Source organism: Cryptotermes secundus, unplaced genomic scaffold (genome assembly GCF_002891405.2).
Source record: "Cryptotermes secundus unplaced genomic scaffold, Csec_1.0 scaffold47, whole genome shotgun sequence".
In the NCBI taxonomy this organism is placed as follows: Eukaryota; Metazoa; Arthropoda; class Insecta; order Blattodea; family Kalotermitidae; genus Cryptotermes; species Cryptotermes secundus.
Window position 1 is genome coordinate 1553463 of NW_019721002.1, and position 22706 is coordinate 1576168.

Below are 22706 nucleotides of genomic sequence, written 5' to 3' on the forward strand. Positions count from 1 at the left end.
TATAACATAGGTGTGCAGCTGAACGAAACATACACGTCGAACCCCCCCAGACGATTTAAATCCCTGACGAAACATACACGACGAACCACGGCAACGGGTTAATCAGACAATTATGGTATATCTTTAATTTTCCGTCCATCTTGTGCAATGCATCTACCTGTAGGTCTGCCTTGATATCCTAGTTCAGTATTTAGAGCTCTGTTTGTTTCTTAATGTTACATCTAATGAGGTTTGCCCAGGGCCCTGAGTCTACTTTTTTCACTACCTGTACCTGTGCCATCCTTTTCTGTTCTTAGCTTACTCTTCTACCCTGAAGATGGAGACATTCATAATGGTCCACTGGACTCCCTGACTTCACATCGCAGAAGGCTACTGCCACGAGTGTTACATTTTGCATCTGTGCAGAGAGTTTATCTTACATTCTGTGTCTTGCATGCCACTGTATCCTTGGACAGTTGTCCTGAATACACCTGTGTCTGAACTGATTCTTGAATTTTACTTTTTTTTAAACCTTATGCCATGAATTGATTTTATTTCCGCAGTATTTCTCCCCTGTTTTTATCTGCTGCAGAAAGATCGAACCTAATTGCCGGTAATGCATGTTGTTTGTTGTTTTGTTGTGCAGGTGCCTCGTATGTGGTTAAAGTGACCTTTAGTAACTGTGGCATTGGCACTTATGGTGTACCAGTGTGCTTTACGCTGGTGTATGCTACTGATTCGGCAAGGAAAGAATTTGACATTATTCGAGTAATGGTGTGTATTGTGACTTGAAACTTTGTTCAAGTGTGTTGAAAATATCTCTGAAGTTGTGTCGTAATGAGATTTTTAGGTTGTTATGTGATCATTAAGAAGTTATTCAGTTCTCACAAAATAGATAACTTTCAGTCCAGTGTGACACACAAGTTTACCACACTTCCAGTGTGTCGCACTGGACTGTAAGTTATCTATTTTGCGATTGTTAGTGTGACGGACCAGAATGAGACAAATCAAATTATTCAGTTCTGTTTTTACCGTACAGTGGCGGCAGACATCAGTGTACCACAGATATCATGTTGAAAAAACAGGACTTTGCTTTCATAAAGTTGCCTACTCAAGGTATGACATGCCATTATAGATATTCTGACTGTCATTAATTGAGTATACCAAATCTGCTGTTCCATAGACATTATTAGCTTTTTGTACATGCACAAAACTTCATATCCGTGATGCTTAATGCTTATAGGATCTTCTTTCAGGAGGTTACAGTTATTCTCCTGAAGAAGACTTTTTTTATAAGATTTTAGTCTTGTGGCAGTGACTATGAAGATGTTTTTTTTTTCTGGGACATGATGTCATGTAATTTGGTAGATTGTTACTATCATTTTGGAGAAACCTGCTACCTCACTCTTCAGCACAGAAGTAGAAGACAGCACATTTCTCTGAATTGTTGACAGCAATGTATTGAGCTACATTCATCACCTCCCAGAAGCCGATAATATTCTAGTGTGTGTGTGCAGGGGCCTGCAATAAGGCTAACATTCAGTACAGTTCTGAATACACTCCAAGTAAAGCGAAGAGTTGGCATTTTGGTGTATTTCAGAACAGACATTATCAGAAATTAGAAATAATCTCAACTCGGAAGGATGCAGTTTGGTTGCTGATACAAATTACATTCACAGAACATTTGTAGTTCACTGGCATTATTGAAGAATGAATAAATTATACCTCAACTGGAACCTAGTAGTGGATATAAAGTACCTGTCTGAGCCCAACCCGAGTTTATAAGTTACGATTTTAAAATAATGGTAGAGTGATAAAACTAATCCCAAACATAGGCCTGAATTTTCTGGTGTGTTGGGAAATAACAGAACTTTGGGTCACTGAGGACAGCCTGTCTATGACAGATCTCGCAAGATATAGATATAGTTTGCAAGGTACTTTGTTGTTTGTGGGGGGAGATATAGTTAATGATGCATGCGATTCAGTAGGATAGTGTAACATTGTACTTTAGTAGCTCTTTGTCTGTCTGTGCAGGCTGCAGTATTAACTGAGAACTTTCTGCAGTCTCTCTTGTCATGTGTGAGATGTGCTTTTTTTCTTCACATTTCTCTTTCCGAACAACGGCCTTATCTGTCACGTAGATAATGTTCATAGATTTGTTTAGTTCACTTGCCCCAAGACACTTAGCTGTGTACAGTCTACAAATATTAGGAACTTTTGGGACCTTATGATGTTAAAAACCTTGTACTGTTCAGGTTGTGAATGTGATTGGCCCGGATCACAGAGTTGGGGATGTGGAATCACAGAAAGATAGTCCTTTCACTTGTGAGCCATGGTTTGACATGGATATTACTGTTTCAGGAACTATGCCTGATGGGTAAGTTGATAGTAAATGTGGTGAAGTACTTTACATTGATTAGATATTTTCCAAGATATCCATATTTGCCAATCACAAATGCCCTCAACTTTCCATTATGAAATAATCTCAGAATCGTATACTGAAGTGTTGAATACTGTGACTGTGACATGTTAAGAGTTATATTTCATGTTTTTATGGCAACTCGCCCAAAAATACGGTCTTGACTACAGTCACTCAGATTTTATGTTCTGGTACTCCCCCTCCACTTCTTGCTTCTCTTCTTTCCTTTCCTCTCCTCCTCCCACTGTTTTAAACCTAGTTGTAGTATTCTTTGTCTGTGTGTATGTCTTTCTGGCCCAAACCAACACGGAAAGGAGAGGCATGCATATTACAAAGCTGTACATCCATAAGTAGTGAAAGCTAGTCTTGTATCTTAGTGTACAGTAGTGGTAATAATTATTAAATAAGTAAATATACAGAAAGTAAGTAAATACTGAGAAAAAGAAATATACAGCAAACCCTTGTTATAATGGACAAAATGTGGCTGTGAACAATCGCAAATTGTTAGCTCATTGAAATTTTATTGGACTATATGGTGTTACATCCCAGAAAATAGTACTCTTCAGGTATTTTTCTCTTTACCACAATATGTGGGTACCAGTCCATCGTGTGCAGTTTTGAGTAGAAAAATAATATATATATATATGTATTTGTAGAGGTGAAATCCAACCTTCATTTTCATGCACGAGTCAGCGTGGCGTAGATGAATTACCAAGAGAAAGTTGGCTCTATATGCTTCTGATTCGTATTTGGAAGGTACCCAGTTTTGATCTTGGCCAGGACATGAACTATCTTGACTGAGGTTCTCCATCCCTTCAGGCCGATCCTCATATAGTTCCTTAAAATAGACTGTGAACGCTTCCTTCCACTACCTTGCCAGTTCATCATTCATTAGTCCTACAGTTTGCACTGTGTAGTCTGAGTTACTGACTGTGGCATTAATTGCATGGCAAATGAATGAGCACAGTATACAGAGCTGTATAACTAGGCTCATACGCTGTGCTCCCGCCTCAGTCATGAAGTATGGGCTGAAACTTGACGTTGAAATGTTGCAGGAGGAAGATCAATCGACTGCTGGAATATGCCATCCCGCAAGAGCTGCAGATACTTTTCGAACACGGTCTTCTGCCATGGGATGGAATTGACTTGCACATGACAGACAAATTACTGTCAGTTCTGTAAGTGAATCACACAGCTCCTCACATACATTAACATCTTGTTATCATGCAGAAGGCACTCACTCTTCCTGTTTCTTTATTTACAGACATTTTCTTAGTTATTTTGGATTAGTATTCCAGCTGAACTTGACCAAGCTTATTTCATCCAGGCATTATGTGAATATAGTAGATTCACTCATCATGGAAGTGTAATAATATAAAAATGGTGTGTTGCATGATTAATAATGGTATTTGTTATTTGTAGTTTCTTTAGTGACTGTGTATCATCACATGATTGAATGATAATGAACTGCAAAAGGAAGTTGAAGGACTCACTGTTTGTCTAATTTGTAAGGTACTATTCAGACTTTTGCTGGAGGGACTGAAGAAAACTTTGAAGGGCCTCAGAGTAGTCAGTGTCGCAGCTGAGATTTGAAGTAGACCCCTTCCAAATTTGAATCTAAAGTGTTGCTGTTTGGGCTAACTTGTTCCCTAAGAAAGACATGACTCTGCTTTTTCCAGGACAATGTATGACAATGATTCTGTGCCAGACAAAGATAACTATGCAGATTATTTCCACACTCTTTTGTACCTGGATGAGCACATGGCAAAACAGATGATGGAAAAGTACAACATGGAGAATGTTCCTCTTGAAATTATCAGTGAGACGCGCCTACAGTTACAGGTGGGTCTTGGTATGAGCTACTTGACAATTTGGCAGCTTTTAACAAACAATTTGGAACTGTTCACACAGTGGAACATTGCCAGATGGGTAGGTAATATCTCTCTGTCACTTTCTTTGCTTGCCTGCCTGCCTGTCTGTCTGCCAGACACAGCTTTCATTTCTGAAACATGACTGAAACTGTTCGCATGTGAAAAGGAATGTATGAAAATAATTCTCTAGTTGCAGTAAAAAGTTGAAAAATGCTACATATGGCGTTTTTAAAATTATAAGCAGGAAAAAGAGTTGGAAGGAGTGAACTTGGTTCGTGTTGTGATGCCATGTAATGCTGTAGGTGGATATTATCATTTCAGAGGAACATGCTGCCTCTGTCTTCAGGGTTTGAGTGAATTGACCCAGATACATGAGCTGGTTGCAAGGAAGGTTGTTACTCAGACAGAAGGGGGCTAGGAAATAGGGCCCAGTCCAGTATGTATGAAAATGGCGCTTTTTAGGAGCACATTATGTTCTCTCATCACAAGAAGGAAATGGGATTTTCTTTTCCTATAATGGAAAACAGTATTGTGTTTTTGAAGAACACTATCCTTTCTTACTAGTCGAGTACTGGATCCTTTTTCTGTAAGAAAGTTCTTAAATAATTGTATTAAAAATGATTTATAGTACCACTCCCTTTTTCACTATAGACAAAATGAGAGATGGACAGATTTTGTTGGCAGAGTGATTCTGACGAATTGTGTAATTTGCATGTTGGTGTCCAAAGCAAGAGCTATTACTTGACTATTCTTGAAGTTTGAGACTAAATAAAAATTTTCCTTGATTAGTCTATGTAATTACGAGACTTGCACATGCTGCTGATATCATGTACTGTTCAAATTTTAATCTGAACATCTCAAAATAAGAACGGGAGGGAATATTAACGATTTTCTCACTTTCAGCCTTGATATTTTTCTTGTTATGCATCATCAGATGAGTTGAGCCCTGATTATATGACATGACTTACACGTTAGGTACCAGGACTTGCCGAGCAGCGCCCTTCTCTGCTGAAAGGAGACATAATCTATGTTCGAGTGTCTTTAGGAAAAGGCAAGTGGGAGCACATTGAGTATGAAGGTGTTGTTGCAGACGTGAGGGAATCTTGCATCTGGATTGGAGGTTTCGATTCAGAGTGAGTAATCACAGCACTTTCCAGCTTGAGGCAGAAATAGCCAGGTGAAATTTCATCCCAAGTGCAATAGGAAAAACAAATATTGTTTGAAGAGTTGTACTTCTGGGTTATGATGGTGTCCAATTCGGAGAGAGCCTGATGTTTCAGAGGAAAATGTGGCCTCCATCATCAGAGTTGAAGAATGAGTCTAGCAAGAAGCCAGCAGAAGCGGGTGGTAGGCTTCATTGAGCAAAGATTGAGCTCTGTCCGATATACACTGTGCTACAACTCAGAAGACAGTAATCTTCATAGTGCTGTGCCTCAAAATGTTATTTCCATATGAGTGTAATTAGGCAAGTTGGTAGTTGGTGGCGAATGTTGTAACTTCATTGAAGATATACACATAAGTAGTCAACTCTTATCACTTATTGGAAGGTATGGAATTTATAATATAGTTCATAAATAATTATTTTATACTTTGCCTGTGATTAGTTTCATATTGGTTACAGTCTTATTTTGTGATTGAAAGTCTTATATTTTTAATTTCATGCAAAAGAAAAAAATTGGTTAATTTTCTTCACTATTTAAAAATTGTTGTTCTGCCTTATATGCCTTTCTTGATCCATAAGACCACAGTCTTAAATTGCAGTTCTTGCCCCTCCCTCTCTCTCTCCCTCCCTCCCTCCCTCCCTCCCTCCAAGTCATCCAAGCATAACATGTATTTGACTAAATTACTGGAAACTTGGCCAGAATGCTGAATGTTGTGAGTGAAGATTTTCTTAGTTTTGCTGAGTCCCTCAATATAGTACCTTAAATTAGTGTGTGGAGTGGATATTCCATCTACATCCTTTATGTTTCATTATTCTCTAACATCCAGTCATGTAACGCAGAATTCATAGATATTTACGTCACTGACTAATGAACTACAAATAAATAAATAAATAATAAATATATACACGTCAAAGTTACTGTTACTGATATCCTTTCCTGAATACTGTGAGTTGTTGTAGTGTAAAAGAGATGAGCCAAAGTAGTTTTGAGTTTGTGTATGTGTCTGCAGGTTAATGGAGAGGCTGGAGAAGAAACCAGATCTGCGCTTTGATGTGCATTTCTCCTTTAATCGTTTCTCGCTTTTTGTCATGCATCGAGCAATTGACATGCTGGTGAAGGAGGACAAGTTTCACGTGGTGTTTCCTCCAGATCTCAGCTTTCCTCCGCTACGTATACAAGGGAACATCGAGTAAGAAAAGGTTTATTTGTTTCTCTGCTCACAATTGCTCTTGGTCTGCTCCTGTATGCTTATGCCTACTTGGCTCTTTGATCTAAAATTATGGTGTTTGGAATGTACATATTCAGCTAATTAATGCATGTAATGCATGAGAATATAAATCTGATACATAATTTTGTACTTACGCGGTAGCGTAATTGGTGGAGCCTCTATGCTACATGTAATTCTGTATTTCAGCATCCTGTTGCACATCTTTAACTAAACGTCTGTGTAGTTAGTCTGTCAGTAATGCAACAATCATTAAAATATTCACTATTCAACACCAACACGACATGTTTTGGTCACAGATGGCCATCACCAGGTGTTTTGATGCATCTAAATTGTTACACCGTTTTGATGCGCACTAAAATTGCACATTACAGTCCACTTAATTAAAATCTTTCGTAAAATTGCATCCACCTCGTATAGGGCGTCGTCCACTTGTTTAAAGCTATGTGCTGCGTGTATTCCAGATTGTTTGTTTCAACAGCTACTTCTGTGATCTGCAGTCTACAAATTGGCACATGTTATTGTTTTTGATTGTTATTATCAAATAAACATCTCAACCATCTCTGATGTAATCCAAGAGCATAGCAGCAAACACTATGATTGACTAGATATGCACATCAATCCATTGATGAAGCCACTACTGGAAGAACCCAAAAATAGACGCTTGAAAAGACGTCTTCCAATTGACCTCAAGTGAATAACGGAGGCTCCTTCAGTGGAAGGACCCTCATCCTGCCATAGGCGGGCTCAGTAGCCCAGTGTCACCGCAATAGTTTATAGAATATGATAATTCTGATTGCTATTTAAGTAACAATAAAAAAAAATAAACATAACGTAAATAACTTGACATATGCCCATATGGCATTAAGTAATTAACCTTGTGGAGTGGATGCTTTTTCCATCTACCACAAGACAGTGATGGAGCTGGATTCTAAAACATTGTGTATTTTTATCCAGACAACAGGCAGCACTGAAAGAAAATTTTCCCATGACAGTATTATCATATTGTTCTGAAACAAAGCAATATTTAGCAAATATAAAAGAAACATGAAACATATTGAAGCAGCAGGAAAATAACTAAGGTGCAGTAGCACAGTCTGATGAGCTAATGATTTTCATCTGTAGAACTTCATAACAGAACTGTAAGTCAAAGATTATCTATTTGCTGTGTTTATGCAAGAGTTTTTCATGGGTATGGTCTGCTGACATGTGAAGCTCTGCAGTTGCAGATGGATGCAGCAGGTTCCTATGAACGAGTGTAATCTTCCTACTCCATAATGTCACATCCTAGAAGACTGCGGTCTTAACCGTTTGCACCCCATGAGCCAATTAGATCAGCTGGAGGTGCTTGCATTGAAACCTACACAGCCTAATGACAGGCTCATTGTTCATTAATGCAGTGTTTATGCGACTAAATGGCATCACTGATCTGTAAGGAAAGGAACAGATTTGCACATGGTGTATACCTGTGGTTAATGGAAGGTTGCTTGGGGAAGTGTTGCTAGTTTTTGTGCTTTTATAGATTTACCCCCTCCCGAAGCAGCTTTGTAATTTCCATGAGATGGTTTTATGGAACATCTTTGCAGTGACGAGGTTAATATTCAGCCTCATGACAATTTCAAATCGTATTTCTTTATACTCGTTTTAGATTGTGTTGGGAATTATGGTTTTGGGTTCTCTTATCTGTATTTTAAGGTTTATCAACCCATTGATTCGGACAAATCCAGAACAGCGGGAAGCAGTGACAAACATTCTTCTTGGAACATCCCGTCCGTCGCCCTACATAATTTTTGGTCCACCTGGCACTGGAAAAACTGTGACTGTTGTGGAGGCGATTTTGCAGGTGAGGTACTCTTAAAGTAAGTACGAACAGTATTTGAGGTCCTCACGGTGATGACTGTGAAGATACCGTCTTCTGGGATATAACACCATGTTGTCTGGTACAAGCCAACATTTCAGAGAAATGTGCTGACGCCATCTTCAAGATAGAAAGTGAATTGAATGTCAAAGAGTATATAAACATTGAAAGGGAGAGGCCCAAGAGAAATGCAGCAGGAGCAAAGAGAAGACAATGTCCAGTAATCATCAGGCAATCTGTAATGTGATACTTACACGTTGTGTTGTGCACACTTAAATATGTCTCAACATGTTGCATTTCTTGATGTGCAAATGTGAGAAAGAAGTTACACAAATAAATGGTCTCAGAAAATAATTCTTATTTCCATGCTAAAAGTCTGCCTTAGGACATGTTATATTCGCATCTTTATGTTAATTAGAAGAGTTCTATCTCCTGAGATATGACACCGTGTCGTGAGTTGGAGGCGAACCAATATTTTGGAGGAACATAGCCTCCTCTGCTTCCTGCCTGCTTTCACTCTGGTTTCATGCTTGGCTTATTGTTTGGCCCTGAAGATGGAGGCGACATCTTCCTTAGAAACATCAGTTCCCTTTGAACAGACTTCATGCCACCGTATACCAGAAGATAGAACTCTACATAACCACTGCTCTGAGAACCTCAAATTGCTTTCAGGTGTTGTCCAACAGAAACGTTACAGTTTCTTACCTTTTGCCTGTGCTCACATTTAGTTTATTACAGGTTAAGAAGAAACTGAAGCAATCTTGCATTCTCGTATGTGCTCCCTCTAATTCTGCCTGTGATTGGCTGGCACAGAAGCTGATTCCTCATTGCACAACAAAGGAACTGCTACGCCTCCACTCGTCTTCGCGAGACTGGTAATGCCGTGTAATGGTTTCTGTATGGGCATTATCATTTCATCTGTTAGCTTTATGTGGAGTTTCTGAGTGCCCACAATTTATAGTTTTGTAGTGGGTGGGGGGGGGAGAACTTGGAGGGCACTATCTGGAAGGGAGTAAGAGATTCAGAGCAGTGTTTCACAAAGTCTTTCATCTGTAAAACCATTATCCTTAAAAAATATTGCCATAACCTTCAAGTCGTTATTTAAAAATTATGTTTGGTGGTGCCTGGGAAGAGGAATGTTACGTATCATTTGAACTGGACAGTTACCATATACCCCAGCATGCATCATGTTGGGACTGCAGATTTGTACGAAATACGCAACAGGTAACTGCTGTGTGTAACTCCAAAACAAATGCTGATGCACTTTTGTATGCAATAAAAGTAAATAGTTCCCATTAATTCTCTCTCACAAATATTGACTAATCTGGAAGAATATGCTGGCTTGATAACGTGTATTTGTTGACAGTACACATAGTGTTTATGTCATGCTGCTGACCTCAATTGACCAGAGCGATTCTCTCTCTACAGAGAGATGGAATGTTACCTCATACAGAACTTGGTCATTTTATATATTACTTGCTGTATCTCTGTAATGTAAGATGTAGGGGAATTTTAAGCTGCATTTTTCTAGAGAGAGAAGAGGCTTATTTTTCTGAAATGTAATGAGTTGTCTTCCACCTTGGATGTAGTGAGTCTTGTTATCTCAACCCGGGTACTCACAGTGTAATGTGTGTGCTTCTGTGACTCGGTGACCAGAGCTTCATTTCTGAATAAACTGCATCGGGGGTCAAAAAATTTAGTCACCATGTTGCAAGTGGCAACTGAGTACAAGTTCCCTGGAATTCTGCTTGGCGTTCAAGATTTGGCTTGTGGAGATGGGATAATCTCATATGGTCAGCTGAACAGAATGCAAAGATAATGAGGTCAATATAATTAGTAAGTTATAACAGTTTCTCTTTTGAATTTGATTTCTTATCTGTTATGTGAGCGTTCAGAACAAACACTCTGGCCAGAAGTATTGGATTTTGCATGCCAATCACATGTGAAAGTCACAGCAAGATGACAAAACATGGCTCCACCTTTTCTGATAACCAAAAGTTTTGTTTGGCCGCCATATTTTGAACAGTTTTTTTACCCGAGCAGTACATTAAATGAGCATGAGGTGGCCATTTCAAGGTAAGAGGCTCCTCCCAGTTCGTGGCCACATGCTACAGAATCTTGACCAGCCAAATTCAGTTGGTCTGAGTGTGAAGAAAACATGCAAGCAGTAGCTGGAGGAACATAGAGACTGAGCTTCATTACTGTGCAGTGGCTCTGTCACTTCCTACCTTGTAAGGCAATCACCGCATGTGTGAAAGACTTAGTGGGGGGTGGAGTCCAACTGGGTCCACTCGGCAGGGCAGCCACTGATTGGCCTATTGTAGCCTAGCCCAGGTGATTATGATGATGGAGAATTTGGTGGAATGAAGATTGGCAAGGGAAACTGAAGTACTTGGAGATAAACCCACCCCAGCACCACTTCGTCCACCACAAATCCCACTTGACCAGACCCGGGGTCAAACCTGCTCCACCGCGGTGGAAGCCAGAGACTAATCGCTTGAGCTATGATGCGGCCTCTGCGAGAGACTTACTTGTTTCTGTTCTAGTAAGATCATTCAGAAGTCAGTTTCATGTTCTCATTTACAGTAGTGAATTGGGATGGTGAAAAATGCATTTTAATATCGGATTTTATGCATGAGTCTTATCTGAAAAACTATTCACACAAACCATGAAAAAGAAGGTTTCTCTGTACAAGTTCATCTTCATCATCTGGGCCTTAGACAGCTACTACACAAGACAATGTTTTGGTAACAAAACAAAAGCTTGAGAAAACTGGAGCTGGATTTATAACGCTCACCTTGCAAGCCTCTGACATGATTTGCTGAATAGGTGAAGGTTGTGACCACAGCAACATGGATAGTGACAAAAGTAGTGTCTGCTGCTATATGCAGTTACACAGATTCAGGACATTGAAGTTTGGTGATAACATGAGAAGAAGGTTCCTGCAGGCAGTACATGATGGTCTCATTATTATTATATTATGCAGAGGAAAGTTTGGTATCTTGATGCTTAGACGATGAGCATTGGAGCGGTATTAGTCCAAGACAGACTTCCAAGTACCTCTTTACAACCAAAAGAATGATACTAGTATATGATTAATATGACTCATACTTTTTGAACAGACCCTGAATTCAGAGTGATATATTAGTCACAATTTTCAGCCCTTTCTTGAGAGTGTTATGGAAGAAGAAAGGACATGGTAATTAATGCAAGATGGTGCTACAACCCACACTGTTACTTATTTCAGTAATATTTTAAACCAAGTGTTTGAAGACAAACTGAAAAGTCACAGATGGTGCCCTGCAAGGTGTCCGGACTTAAAACCCTGTTATTTTTACATGTAGTGAAACGTAGAACATAAAGTGTATTCAGATATTCCCCACACAGTGGATGAGCTTAAACCATGTTTGTGAAATAATTACATATATCAAGGTCAGTGAACTCAGGCTAGTGTCAAATAATATTTTCAAGAGATAAAAAGTTTGTTGAAGAGCAGAAGGGAGACATTTTATGCATCTGTTGTGATGATTTGTTCTAAACAATGCATTTACTTTTAAGACACATCAGTGTTATGTACAGCATAGTGGCTGAGGGCATGGCAAACAGGCCAATGATAAGAGAGGCAGGCGATTCTTCACTTGTTCAGGGAACACTGTAGGTAATTAATCTGCTGAAATAAGCGATTTTTTGTTTAACAGGTCTGCCATTCCGGAAGAGCTCCATCCATACAGCAATCTTAGTAAATGTACATTCTACTTTCCAGATGAAACACAGCTGGCTAGTTACCGAATAGTAGTGTGCACCTTGATAAGCTCAGGAAGGTAAGCATGGCAATATATTCAGTGATGTCTGTTGTGTTCACTTCTCATAACCTTGCACCTAGTAGCTGTTAAGTAATTCGGACAGAAATGTAAAAACAAGACACTTGGGTTTGGGAAAATGGACACACTACTAGAAAACATATAGTAATTATCCTTGCATATTCCTTGATTGTAAATAGCAGCTGTAATTATACCAGGTGTGCAGAGAGTTACCTCATAACCTAAAATGTAAATTACAGTTAATTTTTTGAAACTTGAAATTCATTTAAGCGATGGTAATTTGTAAAATTATGTAACAATGTGTAACTTGTGGGGTAATGCTACCCTGTGACCGCTCTGTACGGCAGCATTCAATAATATTTAGATCAAGGAAGGAGAGGAATTTTGAATATGTGCATGGTTACAAGGAATTAAATACTGTTGTGTGATCAGGTACTTCAGCCCAGAATAAAACTCCACCAATCTGCACATTGTCTCTCCTGAATTCTGAAGTTCTGTTTTGACATAGCTAACTGCCTGAAATGACTAATTTGTACTTAACTGCTGTGATGAGCTTAGATTATGTGGTATTTTGTCTCTATTGTGTCCCACTATTCCATTTCCTCCTGCTATAAAAGAACTAGTATAGTTTTAAAAGAACCAGTTTCCCACTCACTGTCCCCCATTGGGCTGGCTCAGGCGGCATTTTCATCCCCTCTCACATGGGCCTGAATGACCCCCCCCCACCCACCTTGCAGCATTCCTGTATAATCGAAACAATTCTGTAATCTCTACACTTCAGCCCTGAAGATGGAGGGAGCAAAGTCCTCTCAAACTTTGATGTCTGCCTACAGGATCGTGGGCTGTCACAACCCCAAAGGACATAACCTGTACAGCCACCACAGTGAAAACCTCTAAACGTGTATTTTGCCCGTCTGTTCGTTGTGTTCAGTGTACAGTGAACAAATCCTGTCATGCAGGTTACTGAAAAAGAGAGACGGTAGCTTTGATCCCACCGTCCATTTCACTCACATATTCATTGATGAGTGTGGTCAGGCAATGGAGCCTGAAACCTTGGTTCCTCTGGTAGGAATTCTGGGTACAGCAATGAAATATCAACCAGGCGGACAGGTCATTCTTGCCGGAGATCCATTGCAATTGGGGCCAGTGTGTCATTCCAACATAGCAGAAAAGTTATGTCTGGGTAAGTTACCTTAACTGTAGTAGATTAAATTGGTATTTTAATTGATTACATGAAGTGTTATCAAACTAATGAAGGATGTGAAAATGAGTGCAAAGGAAAATGGTTACTTACATCCGTTGTACCCACGTATAGCCACATAAGTGTACTTTAGTATATAGAATAACTATTAACAGCACTTAAGTTACTTCCACTTCATAATTTTCCTCTGTGTTTGTACATTTATATATAAAATTATTTATTAACTGTAATATATACTACTGCCTTTTGTAACATAGATAACATTACTCATGGAGCTGAGCCCTTCTAGAGGAGCCACCAATTCTGCAGGTACTGAAAGATTTCCCAGCATTTTATGGAACCCAAATGTTCATTACCGTGTACACAAGAGCTCTCCACTGGTCCATATCCTGATCCAGATCAGTCTAATCCATATCCCATCCTATCTCTCTAGGATTCATTTTAATATTGTCCCCCCACCTACACCTTGGTGTTCCCAGTGGTCTCTTTCCTTCTGGCTTTCCCACCAATATCCTGTATGCATTCCTCGTCTCCCCCATTCATGCTACATGCCGTGTCCACCTCATCCTCCTTGACTTGATAATTCATATTATACTTGGAGAGGAGAGATGATAACATTACTTAGTGTAAAACTTATTATGAAGTCACTTTTGTGAAGAGTACAGGCTTCTATAGGATATGACTCTGTGTAGTATAATGCAGTGCTTCTCAACCGCTGGGCCGCAGCCCAGCAGTGGGCCCTGGCATCAGTTATACTGGGCCGAGAGAGGCTCTTCTGGAATTTGTCATTTTCATTTTGTAAGCATTTTTCATGAATAAATATTTTATAGTGGAAATATTCTGAGGAGAATAATATTTGTGTGGAGAAGCTCAGACACAGAACACCTAAATCTGTGTAACAAATGTCAATGACCAAGCCGCATATTTTTAAACATGGAAGTATTCATGAATGATCGGGAATTTTCAGACATCCAACTCTTTCAACATTTGGGAAAGGCAATACTGATGTTTATGACCAGTCGTAAAAATTGCCTGCTAGCCGATTACAACAATGGGAGACATATCCTCTGTTCTCAGAACTGAGCGAAATAACATCTGTGTTGCAAATGTCAGTGACCAATCAGCAAGGAAGTATAAAGAAAATGTTTCCACTGAAATTGAAAATCAAGGTAGTCTGTATCCGGTTCTCAAATCCGGTAATACTGAGTACTGTTTCTTCGCAATTTTGCATTGCAATGTGTAAGTGCTTGTTTCAAAACCTGAGTGATTTAAATTTTAATATGAATAAGAGACAGGGAGCTTTGTTTAATTTTCGTGTTAAGAAATCTCGTATTGAAGGTGTTTGTGATCCAACAAGTAGTGATTCATCCACCTCAAGCCTGCATAGCAATCTTCAGGATGTACAAAATGAAGGGAAAACCACCAGCACACAAGAAAAGTCTGCATCCATTCGTAAGTACATGGACAGCTACTTAAAATTTGGTTTCGTACAATGCCCTAACACTGACCAATTGCCATGACCTCAGTGTGTTATTTGTGCTACTGTTCTCGGAAATGAAGCCATCTACTAACTAACTGATAACTAATTTAAATATAATTTTATGTTTGTCAACATGCTACACCATATATATAAGTGTACTAATGCTCTTTATGAGTATGCTATACTTAATTACTAATATTACAGTAGATTAATGCATGAACTTTAACAAAACTGGAAAGGTATTTACGAGTAAATTTGTTGGGACTGTGCCCTCGTCTTATAAAAAAAGAACTTACTGGGCCGCGGTCTCATAAAGGTTGAGAACCACTGGTATAATGGATCATGCTGACGTTTCAGAAGAACCTGCTGCCTCCATCTTAGGGCAGAAGAGAGTTATATAGGTTAGTCTGAAATGTTAGTACCCACACACCAAAGTACAATGTGTCAGCCTTGGTATTCTGTATTATATTTAAGCATCCTGTTGCACTATACACTTCTATATGTAATAATACAAATGCTGTCGTGAATGCAACAATTTATTTGGTTGTAGATCTTTGTCTTTTCTTCCTCTACACTACATGTTTCGGCCGTAATTGGCCATCATCAGGTGTATTTTTCACTATGTGGCTGTCACACTGCACACAGTCCAAACTCTAGAACATCAGCCTGTCAGTTTTGTTTTAAAAATCTCGCCAACACACGCTCGTCAATTTGATTTTAGAATTACAGTTTAAAATTTAAAACGTTAAATTTTAGAAATTTTAAACTTTTATACTTTTCTACAGTGTTGTAACGTGTTTGGAATCCAGAAGAGTCACTTCTATGGAAACGCTAGAACAGACTGTTGCATAGGAAGTAACAATAGCAATACTGTAATTCTAACAGTGAGCATTGCATAGAGATGAGTTTCCACGGTTATAACAAAGGTTCATTGTATAGTAACCGCCGAGGTATAAATAGCCCAGCTTCAACAAGAAGAAGTCAGTCTGGAATTAACCACCAAAGGAGACAGTCTGGAAATAACCACCGAAGAATAAAGTCTGGAATTAGTCTCCGCTGAAGATAGTTGGAATCTAGATACAAAGAGCTACAGAAGTATTGGCCGAGATATTGTATAAGCAGTAATTGCAATACTGCCAAGTGCTAATGGTTGTAAAGTGTGTCCAATAAAGATTCGCTGAATCCGAGACCCACGTATATTTATTTGTCACGTGACACACCCAACATGTGACAGTATTAATGATGAACAGCGACACACACACACACACACGGAGCTTGCATGGACTAATACATGAACGTTGCTGAAGACAAGAAATAGCCACTGCAGCACATGTAGACAAGAGCAGGTGTCCCTGGTATTTAAAACTTTAAATTTTAGAAATTTTAAATGTTAAATTTTAAACTGTAATTCTAAAATCAAATTTATGAGCATGTGTTGGCGAGATTTTTAAAACAAAGCTGACAGGCTGATATTTTAGATTTTGGACTGTGTGCAGTGTGACAGCTGTGTAGTGAAAAATACACCTGATGATGGCCAATTATGGCTGAAACGTAGTGTAGAGGAAGGAAAGACAAAGATCTACAACCAAGTAAATTGTTGCATTCACGACGGCATTTGTATTATTACATATAGATTGGTATTCTGTGCCATGTGGGAACCTCAGCTATGTTATTTGTATGAAGGTATTATTCAGCAATGTTCCGCAGTCAGCAGTGTATCGTGAATACTGTATCTTTTTATTTGAACCTGATGTTGACCTTTGTGGTCAACATCAGGTGGAGATTTTAGTAATTTAATACACAACAGAACATGTCATAAGGTTATGTACTCATTCGCCCACTCGCTCCTTGACTCTAGATCTCTTAAGGACCTTGGCTTCTCTTACAAAAAAATTCCCTTTTAACTCCATCTGTACAGTTTCATCTCTCATAAATCATTCTCTGCATCTTCCAGCCATCTCAATTTAGGCTTTTCCCCTTTTCTTGTACCATAATTGCCTCTGTCCTGGACAATCTGAACACATTCCAGATAGGAAGATGAAGGCTAACTAAGTGTCGTTATAACATTTTCTTGGTCATTTTCATAAATTATCCATCCAACATCCATTGTTAGGTTTCATAGCACATATTTTTTTCCTACGTGTGGTGGTTGGCATCTCACCCAACCCCAACCTGGAGGACTAGGGGCTTCCTTTCATCTGGCCCTTACCCTTAGATCTGTTTACCATGGATGACCCTACTAGGACCTTATGCCTCCGTTGCCATAGTTATCCAGGTAATCAGGGTACAGAAACTTCCCCATGACAGTAAGGTGGGAAGTTTGGAAGATTTCATTTTGCACAAGAACTTTTATATTTTATTCCTTACTTGTTTGTGGTGCATTCATTTGTGCTGCTTTTTCGTTTATGTTTGGAGATGCCACTGATTAGGAGACATGTTGTGCAGGAATATCCTTGATGGAACGTCTGATGAACAAGTGGAAACACTACAGTAAAGAGAGTGAAGAGAGAAGTTACAATAGCAAGTTTATCACCAAATTACGTCGTAACTTCCGTTCACATGCACTCATCCTTGAAGTGCCAAACAAGCTGTTCTATGATGGAGAACTGATAGTGAGTATGTTACAGACACCAGGACTTCGTTTTGTTTTTCACAGTGTAAATGACCGATTAACTTAGTATCACAAAGTTCACAAATTATTCTCTGGTATGCAACTGCCTCTGTGGTCAGACTTCCTGGCAACAGATCCAGAGGTCCGGGTTCGATTCCTGGTGCTACCAGATTTTTTCTGAGAAGTAGTGGGTCTGGAACAGGGTGCACTCAGCCTCGTGATTCTATATCCTATATCCTATTCTATATCGTATGCTTGTATTATGCCTGTATCAGGATCAGTTAGAAAGTGAAATAAATGAATGAATGATGGTAATTGAGAAGCTATTTGAAGGAAATAGCGGCTCCAGTCTAGAAAACCTAAATTAACGGCCATGGGATTCGTTGCACTGACCACGTGACACCCTCTGTCCGCAAGAAGTTAGCGCTAAACTTTGCCGACAAGCAGAGGTAGCTTGCTCGGTCAGTATAGTTTACTTGCGGAAAAAACACTTTTTTTATTGTAACGTCATCTACTTTGATAGATACATACTAATGTCTAGGGGAACTGCTGCTTCCATATACATCTACCCTGAAGCTGGAAACACCAGGCTCCTCCGAACACTGGTGCATGCCTGCCCAACTACCCAGCATCACACTCCAGGTGACGACAGTTTTGGCAGTCACCCTTCTGAGATCCTCAGACCTCACACCTGTCTTATACTAGACTAGCATACTAGAAATCATCCAGTTATGTGGATACTGTATTGAAGTTGATACTAAAGAAAGTTTCAAAGAGAAGTTATGTCATAAATGAACAGCAGAGATAATGTGTGACTGTACTCCAGTTTGGTATACACATATTTACAAAATAAATTGTTTGTGGTAGAATCTTAGCATTCATTTGTTGAAGATACAGTATATTGTTTACAAAATTAATTGACTGTAGAAATATTGTACTGAACTTTAAAGTATTTTTCAGCCAATTTTTGTAAGATATTCCCTTCATAAAAAAATTCTTAACGCTATATGTATTATACACTTTGTGGTAATCTTTATAAAGTCTGTTTTCAGCCTGAAGTAAGGATGATAGTTGATTGACAGACTGATATAAGTAACCCCTGATAACTTCTAGTATACTAACTAGTATCAAATCTAAAGAATCTGAAAGTGGTTTTATAAGTGAAACATAGAGGTGAACAGACAGACAGACATGGCCTCCCACTGTTCTCTTCATGAGTATGAGGAACACACAAAAGCATACATGTACACTTCAAGGTTTCTATCTTCTGGTATGTCACACTGTATTGGATAGAAAGTTATGTTTTAGCAGAACTTGCTACCTCCATCTTCAGAGCAGAAGAGTAAACCATGTGGGAAAATAAGGGTACATATGTAGGCAAATGAAAGAGGAAATGGGGCTGTCGGCAGACGGGTTAATGGGAGATGGTGGACCATTTTAGGGGCCAGTATTTCCTATTGCCCTTCTCACTGCGCTGTTTGTTCCTCATTCCCCTATATCCATACCCCCATTTTCCTGCCCAGATTTTATAATCTTGAAATAAATGCAGCATGTGTTACTATAGGATTCTGATGATGGTGTATAACACACAGAGATATTGGGTTTTTGGACTTTATCCATTGTCCTGGTTTTAAGATAATTAAGAAAAACACGACGTTTCGGGAACTGGATCTGTTTCCGTCCTCAGGTGAAGGAAAACACCTGTTCTGTTGGGTCCCTTAGAAAGAGCTAGCCTCAATCACTGGACAGTGATTTCCATCCTCACCTGAGGATGGAAACAGATCCAGTTTCCGAAACGTCATGTTTTTCTTAGTTATCTTAAAACCAGGACAATGGATAAAGTCCGAAAACCCAATATCTCTAAATGCAGCATGTTCCTCCATGACAGTGGGGTCTGTCCGCCAGGTTACATGGTGTCACGTAGTATTCTTCATATTCACTGCTGTCAGAACATCAGATCTCACATAATACATATCAACATCAGTGCTCTGTGAAATATCACAGTACATTTCTGAACAGTGTGTGTTCTCGTGCACAGAATGCGTTCTTACTCTTCATTCTGTGGAGAACGTCAAACCATTTTAAAGAAGAAATGTCTTTAATGTTTCAGCCGGCATGTGGGATAGATGTGACTAATGACACAGTCAAGAATTTGAAAAATGATTTGCGTTTTGACCGTGCTGTGGTCTTCCATGGCGTGATAGGTCATGAGAAGAGAGAAGGCAGAGCTCCCAGGTAACTTTGATTGTGTCACTCCTTTTCTTATTTCTATTTTTGGTACTGTTATGTTGGTGCTTGTTTTCCATTTAGTTCCTTTTTAGGTGCATAGTAAACCTATGAAGAGCCTGTTAAATTTGCTCAGTCCAAAGTGGGGGGTGGAGTCCAGTTGGGTCCACTCAGCATGTCGGCCACTGATCGGCCTATTGTACCTGCCCCGGGTAATTATGATAATGGAGAATCTGGTGGAATGAAGATTGACAGGGGAAACGGAAGTACTTGGAGAAAACCTGCCCAGCGCCACTTTGTCAACCACAAATCCCACTTGACCAGACCCAGGATCGAACCCGGGCCACTGCATTGGGAAGCCAGTGACTAACCACTTGAACTATGGTGCGACCTCTTGTCCAACTGTTAATCTGAATGCTAGAAACAGTCCACCATTAGCAGCAATGAGTTTCAGAATTTGTGCTCTTAATCTCATTGTTAGACTGATTAAACCAGAAAGGATAAGCTGAAGAGAACGTGAGACATATTTCTTAAAAGACAATATAAGAATTTGCTTTCAGTTACTTCAATCTGTACGAACTGGAGACAGTGGTTCGTTATGTCCAAGATCTTCTGAAAGGTGGACCGTCCCGTGAACCAGTACAACAGGAGGACATAGGAATATTAGCACCGTACATCAGACAGGTGTACAAATTGAAAGCAAAGCTGAAACATAAGGCCTGGGAGAACATTGAGGTTGGCACAACAGAAACATTTCAGGGGCGTGAAAAACGTGTGATCATCGTTTCCACTGTTCGAAGCCAACGGAACCTTCTTGAACTGGATAGCAAATTGAAGCTGGGCTTTGTAGCAAATGCAAAGGTATGTTTCCATTAAAACAGTTACATCAGAGAAATTCTGTTTATTTTACTTTCTTCATCTCTGCTTTACATCAGCTTCATATAATGGCTGGCTTTACTTACTTTCTTATGGAGCTGAACCAGTCTTGAGGAGAAGCCATATCTGCAGCTATTCAAGAATATCCCAGCATTTTATCGAACCCGATGGTTCATTACCATGTTCACAAGAGCCCTTCACTGGTCCCTATTTTTAGCCAGATCAATCCAATCCATACCATCCCATCCTATCTCTCTAATATCCATTTTAATATTGTCCACCAACCTATGCCTTGGTCTTCCCAGTGGTCTCTTTCCTTCTGGTTTTCCAACCAATATCCTATATGCATTCCTCTTCTCCCCATTAATGGCTGGCTTTAGGTTTAACAAATCTGAGAACTTTGTTGCCACCTGAAATAGCAGCAACAGCAGTAGTACTAAGATATGTAAACAAAATTCAGTAAAGGTAACAGGGGCAAACATTTAATGCCTTAATGTAGAAGAGAAATTTGAACCATATGCATTTAGTAAAAAAGTAAAAGTAAAGGTATCCCTGTAACAGGCCAGGAGACCCATAGGGTTGTGAGATGTTGAGATTCCCACATTTTCTAGACGGTCAGCTCATAGATGGCGGTGAGGTTGTCGGCCTTACTCACCAGCTGCCCTTTACCCCCAAGAATATTCCAACAACATTTCTGGTACTCATTTCTGTTAGAGGCTGAGTCGACCCCAGAGCCATAATGCGGCTGGAAGGATTAGGTCAATTGAAAAAAAGTGCAGTGACCTCAAAGGGACTTGAACTTGTGATCTTCATGGAGGGCTTTACCTCATGGGCCTGAGTTTTAGCACAATTTTCCTTTGAAGTAACTTCTATAGGCTTATGGTACACAGAGATCTTGTGCTTTTAACTTGGTCACTTCCATTTCCCCTTGGGGACAGCATATCCAGGTGAAATGAGAAGTTTGTACAAGTTCAGGTATGTCCATCCTCCCACTATAGGAAATGAATGGTCCAACATCTGAATTCATGAGGGAAGTACATATCGAAATTGTAGGTTGCTTGTGTTATTTGTCTGTTTATGTGCAGCCCATAGTATGAACACATTTCCTCGTTTTAAGGTTACTGTCTTCTGGTAATTGATCCTGCATAGTCTGACAAAGATACGCACATTCTGAAGGAATACTCTTTTGAAGATGGGGCAGAAAGTTCCTCTCAAATGTTGGTAACTTTCTAGAGTACTATGTGGCAGCTCAACACATAAGACAGTAATTTTCATATTAGCAATTAGAACGTCAGATCTCATGGCTGCTTATTTGTCTTGTCTCTCCCTTTCCATGGTTGTGTCCACATTCATATGATCCGCAGTGAAGATTCTACTGCTACGTGTTTCCATCATGTGATACCTTGTGGGACAGACTACACGGCGCTATATCCCAGAAAATGGCACTCTCCATAACCACCGCTGTGGGAACCTGAGATCCTACATAGTTATCATTTGTTGAATTTCAACTGCTCACAGCAGTGATTATGAAGAGTATGGTCTTCTGGGTAGTAACACTTTGTAGTTCAGAAGTAGACTGACGTTTTGGACAGACTTGCTGACTGCTTCTTGCTTGTCTTACTTTTTGATCATGAAGATGAAGATGATAATTCACTCTGAAATGTGGGAATCTCTCCAAACTATGTAGTTTTACTACCCAGAAGACTGTACTCTTCATAGTCACATATATGAGGACTTGCAGAGGATCATATTAACTTACGAAGCTGGCTGATCACTGCACATTCAGTTCTCTATATGGTTAATATGTTAACTCTCCACAGCACCAATGATACCTGTCCTCACTCTGAGACAAGGCCCTGGGGTTACACTTTTCATAGTGACATTTTAGCAGCTAAACTGAACAATGCATACTGCATTTTCCTCTTTGCCTAGCATCATTTCTTTTCTTTTATTTTTCCCCCCCTTCTCCTCCCCCC

At 39.5% G+C, this 22706-nt stretch overlaps 1 protein-coding gene across 7 annotated transcripts in view; it reads left to right on the plus strand.

The window, feature by feature from the left end:
* Positions 1 to 22706, plus strand: part of LOC111873956 (putative helicase mov-10-B.1) — a 37621-nt gene that overhangs the window by 11391 nt on the left and 3524 nt on the right. For 6 of the 7 annotated variants that reach the window (XM_023869074.2, XM_023869079.2, XM_033755428.1 and 3 more), the window contains exons 5-17: positions 626 to 753; positions 2235 to 2356; positions 3454 to 3576; positions 4078 to 4240; positions 5245 to 5402; positions 6442 to 6621; positions 8353 to 8500; positions 9254 to 9390; positions 12214 to 12336; positions 13296 to 13519; positions 17463 to 17629; positions 19739 to 19863; positions 20415 to 20715. In XM_023869074.2, coding sequence (XP_023724842.1) covers positions 626 to 753; positions 2235 to 2356; positions 3454 to 3576; positions 4078 to 4240; positions 5245 to 5402; positions 6442 to 6621; positions 8353 to 8500; positions 9254 to 9390; positions 12214 to 12336; positions 13296 to 13519; positions 17463 to 17629; positions 19739 to 19863; positions 20415 to 20715 — 2099 coding nt within the window. The remainder of the gene's footprint in view (positions 1 to 625; positions 754 to 2234; positions 2357 to 3453; positions 3577 to 4077; positions 4241 to 5244; positions 5403 to 6441; positions 6622 to 8352; positions 8501 to 9253; positions 9391 to 12213; positions 12337 to 13295; positions 13520 to 17462; positions 17630 to 19738; positions 19864 to 20414; positions 20716 to 22706) is intronic. The other variant, XM_023869107.2, reaches the window with a different exon arrangement.